Source organism: Rhinoderma darwinii, chromosome 7, assembly GCF_050947455.1.
Source record: "Rhinoderma darwinii isolate aRhiDar2 chromosome 7, aRhiDar2.hap1, whole genome shotgun sequence".
Lineage (NCBI taxonomy): Eukaryota > Metazoa > Chordata > Amphibia > Anura > Rhinodermatidae > Rhinoderma > Rhinoderma darwinii.
This window is the reverse complement of record NC_134693.1, coordinates 142,539,652-142,554,326: the sequence shown is the minus strand read 5'-3', so window position 1 is coordinate 142,554,326 and position 14,675 is coordinate 142,539,652. Positions and strand designations below refer to the sequence as shown.

The 14,675-nt window shown below is 42.2% G+C and overlaps 1 protein-coding gene across 1 annotated transcript; it reads right to left on the bottom strand.

Moving 5' to 3' along the window:
* Window positions 1-4,880: 4,880 nt before the first annotated feature.
* On the bottom strand, window positions 4,881-8,673 carry MGP (matrix Gla protein). Its single transcript, XM_075832456.1, has 4 exons — window positions 8,512-8,673; window positions 6,503-6,538; window positions 6,280-6,331; window positions 4,881-5,253 (listed from the first exon to the last, which is right to left on the bottom strand). Exons 1-4 carry the CDS (start codon window positions 8,570-8,572, stop codon window positions 5,112-5,114), a joined length of 291 nt encoding a protein of 96 aa, XP_075688571.1. The 5' UTR covers window positions 8,573-8,673; the 3' UTR covers window positions 4,881-5,111.
* Between the last annotated feature and the right edge of the window lie 6,002 nt (window positions 8,674-14,675).

Genomic DNA, 14,675 nt, shown 5'->3' with positions numbered 1-14,675 from the left:
TAACAGAACCACACAGTGCACCAATAACAGGACCACACATTGCACAAATAACAGGACCATACAGTGCACCAATAACAGAACCATACAGTGCACCAATAACAGGACCACACATTGCACAAATAACAGGACCATACAGTGCACCAATAACAGAACCATACAGTGCACCAATAACAGGACCATCCAGTGCACCAATAACAGGACCGTACAGTGCACCAATAACAGAACCATCCAGTGCACCAATAACAGGACCATACAGTGCACCAATAACAGGACCATACAGTGCACCAATAACAGGACCATCCAGTGCACCAATAACAGGACCATACAGTGCACCAATAACAGGACCATACAGTGCACCAATAACCGGACCGTACAGTGCATCAATAACAGGACCGTACAGTGCACAATGTCACCTCATAACTAAGCAGATTTCCTGATCAGGAGTCTGGGAAAGCGAGGTGACAACTGCACGGGAGGCTACGATGAATGTCACCCAGCTTTCCCAGAACTAAGATCAGATTTCCTACAATGTGACCGGAGGACGAGTGCCGTCAGCTCCAGATTATACGCCCTGCGCTGATCTTCATCCCATCTGGAAATCCTCAGATCAGAGGGTCGGGAGGTTTTGGCTGCAGCATCTTGATGTTCTTCACTACGGCTCCTGTCAGGTCATACTGGGAGTTGTAGTTCACAGTAGTTACAGATTACTGGTTAAACCTCTCTGTTGGATTTGAAGTTGTTATATTCTAGGAAAGTGTGATAGATATAAAACCTCCAATACTCCGGACTGTATATAAAAACTCCAATACTCCGGACTATATATAAAACCTCCAATACTCTGGACTGTATATAAAACCTCCAATACTCCGGACTGTATATAAAACCTCCAATACCCCGGACTGTATATAAAACCTCCAATACTCCGGACTGTATATAAAAACTCCAATACTCCGGACTATATATAAAACCTCCAATACTCTGGACTGTATATAAAACCTCCAATACTCCGGACTGTATATAAAACCTCCAATACCTCGGACTGTATATAAAACCTCCAATACTCTGGACTGTATATAAAACCTCCAATACTCTGGACTGTATATAAAACCTCCAATACTCCGGACTGTATATAAAACCTCCAATACTCTGGACTGTATATAAAACCTCCAATACTCCGGACTGTATATAAAACCTCCAATACCTCGGACTGTATATAAAACCTCCAATACTCTGGACTGTATATAAAACCTCCAATACTCCGGACTGTAAATAAAACCTCCAATACTCCGGACTGTATATAAAACCTCCAATACCTCGGACTGTATATAAAACCTCCAATACTCTGGACTGTATATAAAACCTCCAATACTCCGGACTGTATATAAAAACTCCAATACTCCGGACTGTATATAAAACCTCCAATACCCCGGACTGTATATAAAACCTCCAATACTCCGGACTGTATATAAAAACTCCAATACTCCGGACTATATATAAAACCTCCAATACTCTGGACTGTATATAAAACCTCCAATACTCCGGACTGTATATAAAACCTCCAATACTCCGGACTGTATATAAAACCTCCAATACTCTGGACTGTATATAAAACCTCCAATACTCCGGACTGTATATAAAACTTCCAATACCTCGGACTGTATATAAAACCTCCAATACTCTGGACTGTATATAAAACCTCCAATACTCCGGACTGTAAATAAAACCTCCAATACTCCGGACTGTATATAAAACCTCCAATACCTCGGACTGTATATAAAACCTCCAATACTCTGGACTGTATATAAAACCTCCAATACTCCGGACTGTAAATAAAACCTCCAATACTCCGGACTGTATATAAAACCTCCAATACCTCGGACTGTATATAAAACCTCCAATACCCCGGACTGTATATAAAACCTCCAATTCCCCGGACTGTATATAAAACCTCCAATACTCCGGACTGTATATAAAACCTCCAATACTCCGGACTGTATATAAAACCTCCAATACTCCGGACTGTAAATAAAACCTCCAATTCCCCGGACTGTATATAAAACCTGCAATACTCCGGACTGTATGTAAAACCTCCAATACTCCGGACTGTATATAAAACCTCCAATACCCCGGACTGTATATAAAACCTCCAATACTCCGGACTGTATATAAAACCTCCAATACCCCGGACTGTATATAAAACCTCCAATACTCCGGACTGTATATAAAACCTCCAATACCTCGGACTGTATATAAAACCTCCAATACTCCAGACTGTATATAAAACCTCCAATACTCCAGACTGTATATAAAACCTCCAATACTCCGGACTGTAAATAAAACCTCCAATACTCCGTACTGTATATAAAACCTCCAATACCCCGGACTGTATATAAAACCTCCAATACTCCGGACTGTATATAAAACCTCCAATACTCCGGACTGTATATAAAACCTCCAATACCCCGGACTGTATATAAAACCTCCAATACTCCGGACTGTATATAAAACCTCCAATACTCCGGACTGTATATAAAACCTCCAATACTCCGGACTGTATATAAAACCTCCAATACTCCGGACTGTATATAAAACCTCCAATACTCCAGACTGTATATAAAACCTCCAATACTCCGGACTGTAAATAAAACCTCCAATACCCCGGACTGTATATAAAACCTCCAATACTCTGGACTGTATATAAAACCTCCAATACTCTGGACTGTATATAAAACCTCCAATACTCTGGACTGTATATAAAACCTCCAATACTCTGGACTGTATATAAAACCTCCAATACTCCGGACTGTATATAAAACCTCCAATACCTCGGACTGTATATAAAACCTCCAATACTCCGGTCTGTAAATAAAACCTCCAATACTCCGGACTGTATATAAAACCTCCAATACTCCGGACTGTATATAAAACCTCCAATACCTCGGACTGTCTATAAAACCTCCAATACTCCAGACTGTATATAAAACCTCCAATACTCCGGACTGTATATAAAACCTCCAATACTCCGGACTGTATATAAAACCTCCAATACTCCAGACTGTATATAAAACCTCCAATACTCCGGACTATAAATAAAACCTCCAATACTCCGGACTGTATATAAAACCTCCAATACCTCGGACTGTATATAAAACCTCCAATACCCCGGACTGTATATAAAACCTCCAATACTCCGGACTGTATATAAAACCTCCAATACTCCGGACTGTATATAAAACCTCCAATACTCTGGACTGTATATAAAACGTGCAATACCTCGGACTGTATATAAAACCTCCAATACTCCGGACTGTATATAAAACCTCCAATACTCTGGACTGTATATAAAACCTCCAATACTCTGGACTGTATATAAAACCTCCAATACCCCGGACTGTATATAAAAACTCCAATACTCCGGACTGTATATAAAACCTCCAATACTCCGGACTGTATATAAAACCTCCAATACTCCGGACTGTATATAAAACCTCCAATACTCTGGACTGTATATAAAACCTCCAATACTCTGGACTGTATATAAAACCTCCAATACTCTGGACTGTATATAAAACCTCCAATACTCTGGACTGTATATAAAACCTCCAATACTCTGGACTGTATATAAAACCTCCAATACTCCGGACTGTAAATAAAACCTCCAGATGGGATGAAGATCAGCGCAGGGCGTATAATCTGGAGCTGACGGCACTCGTCCTCCTGTCTCGTTGCAGGAAATCTGATCTTAGTTCTGGGAAAGCTGGGTGACATTCATCGTAGCCTCCCGTGCAGTTGTCACCTCGCTTTCCCAGACTCCTGATCAGGAAATCTGCTTAGTAATGAGGCGAGACCTCCGCTCTAGCCATATCAGAACATGCAGGTAAATTCGCTGTTCAGGAGTCTAAGAAAGCTGGGTGACAATCTTTTGAAAATGTGTGCCTGAAGAAGGTGCGGATAGTTCAGTGTATTATTTATTATTACAACCCCCCCCCCCCCCCCCAAATAAGCGACAATCATTCATGTTCTGCTCGGTCACAAGTTACATAGTGTGGAAGGAGCAGGGTCCCCTGAGAGCACAGAGTATTTCAGGAAAGGAGTGGTTGATCTTGTGGGAGGTTACAGACTGAGCGTTATGTAGTAGAAGGAGAAGGGTCTTCCCCAGCAGCACAGAGTATTACAGCAGAAGAGTGTGATGAATTTGCTGGAGGTCACAGACTGAGAATTACATAGTAGAAGGAGCAGGGTCCTTTAAGCAGCACAGAGTATTTTAGAGGAGGAGAGTGTTGATCTTGTAGAAGGTCATAGACTGCGTATTACATAGTATAAATAGCAGTGTTCCCTGCAGCACAGAGTATTACAGGAAACAAGTGTGCTGATCTTGTGTGGGGGGGGGGGTTAGACACTTAAGAGTTACATAGTAGATAGAGCGACGGAACTTCCAGCAGCACAGAGTATTTTAGCAGATGAGTGTGTTGATCTTGTAGACGGTCATAGACAGAGTTACATAGTAGAAGGAGCAGGGTCCTTCAAGCAGCACAGAGTATTTTAGGGGAGGAGTGTGTTGATCTTGTAGAAAGTCACAGACTGAGTGATACATAATAGAAGGAGCAGAGTCCCAGGCAGCACAGAGTATTTCAGAGTGTGCTGGACCTGTGGTCACCGACCTGTGTAATGCGGACATCGTTGTGTATAAATGTAATTCTGGTAACTATGGAAACCTCCCCGGTTCATATCTCCTAAATTCACATTTGGTTCTTATAAAACGTTCTCGTTTTTTTTTTCCCCAGCAGAGAAATATTCGTAAGAGTCGCCGGCACGTGACAGGTGACGCCAGTTATAAAGCACATTTTTTATTTTTGGAATTAAGATTTTCCATCCAAGCAAAACACAGCCGAGCGCGTTCAGTAACTAGCCCAGAATCAGCTCCGCGGTGCCGCCAGCGACCGTCCTGGATCCCCCCCCCCCAATATACGAAAAGTGCGACAGAAGACGATAAAAATCACATCAACAATTACAGAGAATTTATGCAGCAGTCTGAGCCGGCACGGGTATAACACAGGGGCCCGGGGCCCCATCATTGCCTCACACACAATCAGAAGGGCTCACGGATCCTATTACTTCTCGCCCTTGCGCTTTCCAAAGAATCGCTTGTAAGCGACAGCCCAGCCGTGCCTCGTAGCGTAGCGATCACAGGGGTTGTGGTCCTCGCAGGTTTCACGTTGGCGTTCCCGGAGACTCTTGGCGCGCTGCCGAAATCTACAAAACAGGAAATGAAGTATAAATAACTATGGGAAATATCTCACACATTACATCTATATACTAAGGGTCTACTCCAGTCACAGCTAGAGCTGCACAGTTATCTCAGTTTCCTCTTAGCGCTCAGGCGGCAGGACCTCACATGTCACGTTATTGTTTGTGTAAATCGAGGGCGGACAAAATAGTTTAGGAACCAGAACTATGACACAAACCAATAAAGACAACCCAAAAGCGAGGAGCTGGTAACAAGTCTTTAGGTGCATTGGCTACCTGGCTCCTAAAACTGAAGAATTGTGAAGGCAGCTCTCGATGTGACTGGAGTGTAACACATGATATAATAACAGGATTGTGACGGTAGCTTTAAATGTGACTGGAGTATAAATGCATGATGTAACAGAAGAATTGTGAAGGCAGCTCTGGATGGGACTGGAGTGTAACATATAATATAAAAGAATTGGGAAGGTAGCTTTGGATGTGAATGGAGTGTAACATATGATATAATAACAGAATTGTGACGGTAGCTTTGGATGTGACTGGAGTGTAACGCCTGAAATAGCAGAATTGTTAATGCAGCTTTAGGTGTGACTGGAGTATAAATACATGATGTAACAGCAGAATTGTAAAGGCAGCTCTGGATGTGACTGGAGTGTAACATATAATATAAAAGAATTGTGAAGGTAGCTTTGGATGTGGCTGGAGTGTAACGCATGATATAACAGAATTGTTAATGCAGCTTTGAGTGTGACTGGAGTATAAATACATGATGTAACAGAAGTATTGTAAAGGCAGCTCTGGATGTGACTCATGTATTAGACATGATGAAAGAATGGAAGCTCTGGGTGTGACTGGAGTATAACACATTATTTGACAGTATAAATGTGAATACTGCTCTGGATGTGACTGGAGAAATAGAATGGTTATCAGAATTGTAGAGTAGTCTATCTATTCTTTCTTCATACACAATCTATATATATATTTCCTGATTCCACCATCTTGCCGCTCTCCTTACTTCTCATTCATACGTACCTGTTCTGCGGGGGTATGAAGGACCTGGCAATTGCTGGGTTTAGAAACGGGTCTGCAGCAAAAATATAACATACAATATTAATTAGTATATATTTTATAGAACAGAGGCAGAAATAGAGAGCGGAGGGCCTGGTCATAGAGCTAAGTTTATCTTACAGATGATTGTCTTCACTGATACATTGTAACGAACCCCCAGCTTAGTGGCATTAGAAAAGATTCTTACCGTATTCTTCGTAGGACTCGTGGCTTTCGTATGAGTCTAGATAAGAGGAAGCATAAGCGTTAGTAAATATAGGAAGAGGCGGGGCCTAATATCTGCGACAACTGCTGTTTTATGAAAGGACAGAGAGGTTGTCACAGCCCCGCCCCCATTACTAGCAATGCTGAAAATGATTTATGTAACTGTAAGGGCTTGTCCACATGTAACGGAATTGCTGCAGAAACGAGCAGTAATTCCGCTGCGTAAAAAACGGCACCATCTCCTGCGTTTTTGACTTAGAAAATGGTGCGTATTTTGCTGCGTTTTTCACGTTGTTGGGGGATGGCGACTTCTCCTCTGAAAAACGCAGCAATTCAGTCCACTCTCCGCAACAGGAACGGACGTGCTGCGGTACGAAAAATACGCACCGTGTGTGGATGAGATTTGTTGAATCCCGCCCACTTTGCTGCTACTGTATGCTGGTGCGTATTGTCCGCCCACAATTCCGTCCGGAAAAAACGCAGCAATTCCGCTACGTGTTGAAGAGCCCTAAGAGGAGGGGGGGGATATATATGGCTCTGTTTACAGCGGCCTGTATCCTGTCTATTGCTCAGTGTATAGCAGCCTGTATCCTGTCTATTGTATACAGCAGCCTGTATCCTGTCTATTGTATATAGCAGCCTGTATCCTGTCTATTGTATATAGCAGCCTGTATCCTGTCTATTGTATACAGCAGCCTGTATCCTGTCTATTGTATATAGCAGCCTGTATCCTGTCTATTGTATATAGCAGCCTGTATCCTGTCTATTGTATACAGCAGCCTGTATCCTGTCTATTGTATACAGCAGCCTGTATCCTGTCTATTGTATACAGCAGCCTGTATCCTGTCTATTGTATACAGCAGCCTGTATCCTGTCTATTGTATATAGCAGCCTGTATCCTGTCTATTGCTCAGTGTATAGCAGCCTGTATCCTGTCTATTGTATACAGCAGCCTGTATCCTGTCTATTGTATATAGCAGCCTGTATCCTGTCTATTGTATATAGCAGCCTGTATCCTGTCTATTGTATACAGCAGCCTGTATACTGTCTATTGTATACAGCAGCCTGTATCCTGTCTATTGTATATAGCAGCCTGTATCCTGTCTATTGTATACAGCAGCCTGTATCCTGTCTATTGTATATAGCAGCCTGTATCCTGTCTATTGTATACAGCAGCCTGTATCCTGTCTATTGTATACAGCAGCCTGTATCCTGTCTATTGTATACAGCAGCCTGTATCCTGTCTATTGTATATAGCAGCCTGTATCCTGTCTATTGTATACAGCAGCCTGTATCCTGTCTATTGTATACAGCAGCCGGTATCCTGTCTATTGTATATAGCAGCCTGTATCCTGTCTATTGTATACAGCAGCCTGTATCCTGTCTATTGTATACAGTAGCCTGTATCCTGTCTATTGTATACAGCAGCCTGTATCCTGTCTATTGTATATAGCAGCCTGTATCCTGTCTATTGCTCAGTGTATAGCAGCTTGTATCCTGTCTATGCCTCTGTTTATAGCAGCCTGTATCCTGTCTATTGCTCAGTGTATAGCAGCCTGTATCCTGTCTATGCCTCTGTTTATAGCAGCCTGTACTCTGCCTATGGCTCTGTTTATAGCAGTCTGTACTCTGCCTATGGCTCTGTTTATAGCAGTCTGTACTCTGCCTATGGCTCTGTTTATAGCAGTCTGTCTGTCTACGGCTCATCAAGCACTGGCTGTAGTTGTGGGGAGTTTTTCCCACCGCTGCCCCCTCTATGAGAACTCTTCCACAGAGCGGGTGATAATAGGGACAGGTGATGGGATTGTTATTTAAGCGATTCCCTCCTGTATTCACCGACCCATCCTCTCCCTCCTGTATTCACCGACCAATCCTCTCCCTCCTGTACACGACATCTACCATGGAGTCTCCTTCTCCCGCTCCCCACACTCTTATTTCCAATATTTCAGATCATTTGTAGTTTATCATTGAAATCAAGGTAATTTTCTGTACCGTAGGCGAGGGCGACCGCCATGGCCAGCGCCACGACCAGGAGGAGTGCCAGGAACTTCATTCTGACTTGTCTTGTTTGTTTGTTTCTTCTCCGTTTCCCACAGGAAAGTTTCTGCTGGAGAAATAAGGAGTAATTACCGAATGTGAGAGTGGCGATACTATAAACCCCAGCATCTGCGCTAGGCGGTGCCAGGAATGCTGGGAGACTTGTGTTGGCACAGCTTGCCAGGGCAGGGGGCGGCCAGAGACGTGGTCAGGGAAAAAATCAGCAGGTGAAAAAATATTTTGTAACATTGTGAAATATAAATATATTTATGTGTCCGATGTGGGGGCGAACTACAACTCCCAGTAGACCCCTCAACGGCTAATAACCCTACCCACAACTGATAACCAAAAAAAAGTCTGGACCATTCTTGGATCAGTGTATAAGGACAAGTTCTGCAACTTTCTAAAAGACCTCGTGTTTCAATTCATATTTTCAAGACATCTGCTTGCTGTCTGTGAATGGGAATACTCATTGTTTATATTCAGAGACTGAAAATCCAACCTGATTATGGCCAAATAACACAGGTGCAGGGCTCGTTACAGTGTATTAGAGCTCTCCTGTAACGAGCCCGGCACTTGTGACAATATTTATATCATGCACAGACCACACAATGATATAATTGAGTGATGTGTAATACTTCATTTCCCTTGTGGGGGCACTGCAGGAGAATTGAACACTTGTTGCAAGGTTCTCCCACAGATGACAACAAACCAGTGGGGTCCCGCAGCAGAACTTACTCTTATTAGCCTGTAGTCAGGGACCCTCCTAACAAAAAAAGGACTTGTCCAAAAGGGAGAACTCCGGCCAAAAAGAGAACCAGCCGGTCATAAAAGGGTTAATCCGGACCTGCACATGGATAGGAATTTCCAAAACACAACAGCCCCTCAGGCATGGAGCCGACTCTTCCTACATTCATATTGATTCGACCTGCCGATTTTGAGTCCACAATTTCCGTTGTAGGAAATTGCGCCTTACACCCAGTTTACGGGAACCTCCTGCCCCTTTTTTTTTTTTTTTCACGGACACAAACTTCACATACACCCCCCCCCCCTCAATAAAAGAAGCCGCAGTGAATAGAACTCCTCCCCTAACAAATTCTGTTCTGCCGTTTCTTGATTAGATCTTTTTCTGGGAAAGCTGGGTGACAACCAATATGTCCGCCGTTCCATTCCCAAAGCGATTAATACCCAGCTTTCCCAGAATATTTCATGGCAGAGCTGCCTATCTATGCAACAATATGGCGGCTAGGGATGTGTCACTGCATAATGGCCATTCAGGTGTCTGGGAAAGCTGGGTAATAACCTCTGTAATGGCATCCATATTGGTTGTCACCCAGCTCTCCTCAGATAGAAATACGACCAGATTATATCCTATAATATCCAATAAAAAGCATCAGGGACAATCACCGGGTGTTTCATTGAGCCGGTGCATGTACTCACTGAGCCGGCTTCTCTATATTATTAGAAAAACAATATCTTCAGCCAGTAACATCAATTTATAGAACTGATCATACACTTAAAGTGACAGGCACGGCCCTCAGGGGCTGACTGGATCTTCAGTCAGTGCATTTAACCACTGAGCCAGCGCCGCTGCTTTATTAGAAACAGAACTGTAACAATAGCAATGATTGTACTGACAAGGAAAGTCACGATGTGCACAGCAGATCTATTATAGGAGCAGAGATATTATATTATATTATAGTTTCTTATATATTATACTCACGGCTCTTGGTCTTCGCTGGGACTGGTGAGGAAATGTCTGGGTGAGAGGGATATTTATCCTGAGAGTCCACCTCCAACCCTCTTCATGTTTTCCTCCCCATCAGGAAGATCATACCTCAGTCTTAACACATCCTTCCCTCCTGGGGGAAATTTTATAAACCACACATGGTCATTAATTGGCCACAGACCACGCAGATGACATTGACGGGGAGGGGGGCAAAGGTGGATGAGCTGCACGGAAAGTTAACCGGTCATTAAGACGCTGATCAAATGTCTCCATGATGTTTTTGAAAATGTTTCCTGCAATTCTCCCAAAATCTTTATCTTTCAAATATATTGTTAATATTATATATCAGTGATGTCAGTAACAGGGGGCGGGGCTGTGACAACCTCTCACACATGATATACAGGCTGGTTGTCAGTAGTAATAGATGAATAGCTGTTACTGTATATAAGATGTGTGGATCTCATGTCTGATCACAATGTAATTATATTATATATCAGTGATGTCAGTAACGGGGCGGGGCTGTGACAACCTCTCACACATGATATACAGGCTGGTTGTCAGTAGTAATAGATGAATAGCTGTTACTGTATATAAGATGTGTGGATCTCATATCTGATCACAGTGTAATTATATTATATATCAGTGATGTCAGTAACAGGGGGCGGGGCTGTGACAACCTCTCACACATGGTATACAGGCTGGTTGTCAGTAGTAATAGATGAATAGCTGTTACTGTATATAAGATGTGTGGATCTCATGTCTGATCACAGTGTAATTATATTATATATCAGTGATGTCAGTAACAGGGGGCGGGGCTGTGACAACCTCTCACACATGATATACAGGCTGGTTGTCAGTAACAGGGGGCGGGGCTGTGACAACCTCTCACACATGATATACAGGCTGGTTGTCAGTAGTAATAGATGAATAGCTGTTACTGTATATAAGATGTGTGGATCTCATGTCTGATCACATGTAATTATATTATATATCAGTGATGTCAGTAACAGGGGGCGGGGCTGTGACAACCTCTCACACATGATATACAGGCTGGTTGTCAGTAGTAATAGATGAATAGCTGTTACTGTATATAAGATGTGTGGATCTCATGTCTGATCACAATGTAATTATATTATATATCAGTGATGTCAGTAACAGGGGGCGGGGCTGTGACAACCTCTCACACATGATATACAGGCTGGTTGTCAGTAGTAATAGATGAATAGCTGTTACTGTATATAAGATGTGTGGATCTCATGTCTGACCACAGTGTAATTATATTATATATCAGTGATGTCAGTAACAGGGGGCGGGGCTGTGACAACCTCTCACACATGATATACAGGCAGGTTGTCAGTAGTGATAGATGAATAGCTGTTACTGTATATAAGATGTGTGGATCTCATGTCTGATCACAGTGTAATTGTATTATATATCAGTGATGTCAGTAACAGGGGGCGGGGCTGTGACAACCTCTCACACATGATATACAGGCTGGTTGTCAGTAGTAATAGATGAATAGCTGTTACTGTATATAAGATGTGTGGATCTTATGTCTGATCACAATGTAATTATATTATATATCAGTGATGTCAGTAACAGGGGGCGGGGCTGTGACAACTTCTCACACATGATATACAGGCTGGTTGTCAGTAGTAATAGATGAATAGCTGTTACTGTATATAAGATGTGTGGATCTCATGTCTGATCACATGTAATTATATTATATATCAGTGATGTCAGTAACAGGGGGCGGAGCTGTGACAACCTCTCACACATGATATACAGCCTGGTTGTCAGTAGTAATAGATGAATAGCTGTTACTGTATATAAGATGTGTGGATCTCATGTCTGATCACCATGTAATTATATTATATATCAGTGATGTCAGTAACAGGGGGCGGGGCTGTGACAACCTCTCACACATGATATACAGGCTGGTTGTCAGTAGTGATAGATGAATAGCTGTTACTGTATATAAGATGTGTGGATCTCATGTCTGATCACAATGTAATTATATTATATATCAGTGATGTCAGTAACAGGGGGCGGGGCTGTGACAACCTCTCACACATGATATACAGGCTGGTTGTCAGTAGTAATAGATGAATAGCTGTTACTGTATATAAGATGTGTGGATCTCATGTCTGATCACATGTAATTATATTATATATCAGTGATGTCAGTAACAGGGGGCGGGGCTGTGACAACCTCTCACACATGATATACAGGCTGGTTGTCAGTAGTAATAGATGAATAGCTGTTACTGTATATAAGATGTGTGGATCTCATGTCTGATCACATGTAATTATATTATATATCAGTGATGTCAGTAACAGGGGGCGGGGCTGTGACAACCTCTCACACATGATATACAGGCTGGTTGTCAGTAGTAATAGATGAATAGCTGTTACTGTATATAAGATGTGTGGATCTCATGTCTGATCACATGTAATTATATTATATATCAGTGATGCCAGTAACAGGGGGCGGAGCTGTGACAACCTCTCACACATGATATACAGGCTGGTTGTCAGTAGTAATAGATGAATAGCTGTTACTGTATATAAGATGTGTGGATCTCATGTCTGATCACAATGTAATTATATTATATATCAGTGATGTTAGTAACAGGAGGCGGGGCTGTGACAACCTCTCATACATGATATACAGGCTGGTTGTCAGTAGTAATAGATGAATAGCTGTTACTGTATATAAGATGTGTGGATCTCATGTCTGATCACATGTAATTATATTATATATCAGTGATGTCAGTAACAGGAGGCGGGGCTGTGACAACCTCTCACACATGATATACAGGCTGGTTGTCAGTAGTAATAGAGGAATAGCTGTTACTGTATATAAGATGTGTGGATCTCATGTCTGATCACAATGTAATTATATTATATATCAGTGATGTTAGTAACAGGAGGCGGGGCTGTGACAACCTCTCACACATGATACACAGGCTGGTTGTCAGTAGTAATAGATGAATAGCTGTTACTGTATATAAGATGTGTGGATCTCATGTCTGATCACAGTGTAATTATATTATATATCAGTGATGTCAGTAACAAGGGGCGGAGCTGTGACAACCTCTCACACATGATCTACAGGCTGGTTGTCAGTAGTAATAGATGAATAGCTGTTCCTGTATATAAGATGTGTGGATCTCATGTCTGATCTCAGTGTAATTATATTATATATCAGTGATGTCAGTAACAGGGGGCGGGGCTGTGACAACCTCTCACACATGATACACAGGCTGGTTGTCAGTAGTAATAGATGAATAGCTGTTACTGTATATAAGATGTGTGGATCTCATGTCTGATCACAGTGTAATTATATTATATATCAGTGATGTCAGTAACAGGGGGCGGGGCTGTGACAACCTCTCACACGATATACAGGCTGGTTGTCAGTAGTAATAGATGAATAGTTGTTACTGTATATAAGATGTGTGGATCTCATGTCTGATCACAGTGTAATTATATTATATATCAGTGATGTCAGTAACAGGGGGCGGGGCTGTGACAACCTCTCACACATGATATACAGGCTGGTTGTCAGTAGTAATAGATGAATAGCTGTGACTGTATATAAGATGTGTGGATCTCATGTCTGATCACAATGTAATTATATTATATATCAGTGATGTCAGTAACGGGGCGGGGCTGTGACAACCTCTCACACATGATATACAGGCTGGTTGTCAGTAGTAATAGATGAATAGCTGTTACTGTATATAAGATGTGTGGATCTCATATCTGATCACAATGTAATTATATTATATATCAGTGATGTCAGTATCAGGGGGCGGGGCTGTGACAACCTCTCACACATGATGTACAGGCTGGTTGTCAGTAGTAATAGATGTATAGCTGTGACTGTATATAAGATGTGTGGATCTCATGTCTGATCACAGTGTAATTATATTATATATCAGTGATGTCAGTAACAGGGGGCGGAGCTGTGACAACCTCTCACCCATGATATACAGGCTGGTTGTCAGTAGTAATAGATGAATAGCTGTTACTGTATATAAGATGTGTGGATCTCATGTCTGATCACAATGTAATTATATTATATATCAGTGATGTCAGTAACAGGGGGCGGGGCTGTGACAACCTCTCACACATGATATACAGGCTGGTTGTCAGTAGTAATAGATGAATAGCTGTTACTGTATATAAGATGTGTGGATCAATAGTGGAATTATGTATTTCTTGGTGGAGTTAGGTAAAGGGTAACTCTTGCTCCAGTTGCATCTGAATATTTCATGGTCGTGCAATCTAAATGGTCAAACCCGTTACCCAAGTGTCTGTGCCCGGGGCAGTAATTCCAGCCGCTGAATATATTCTGTTTAGCTGGGAATGAATCCGCGCTCTTC

Bases quoted from the DNA above. Each gene is read 5' to 3' on its own strand.
- MGP (XM_075832456.1), bottom strand. From the start codon at position 8,572: ATGAAGTTCCTGGCACTCCTCCTGGTCGTGGCGCTGGCCATGGCGGTC. The intron at 6,539-8,511 runs GTACAGAAAATT...CCTCTTATCTAG, and splicing joins GGCGGTCGCCCTCGCCTACG to ACTCATACGAAAGCCACGAG. The intron at 6,332-6,502 runs GTAAGAATCTTT...TTTTTGCTGCAG, and splicing joins CGAGTCCTACGAAGAATACG to ACCCGTTTCTAAACCCAGCA.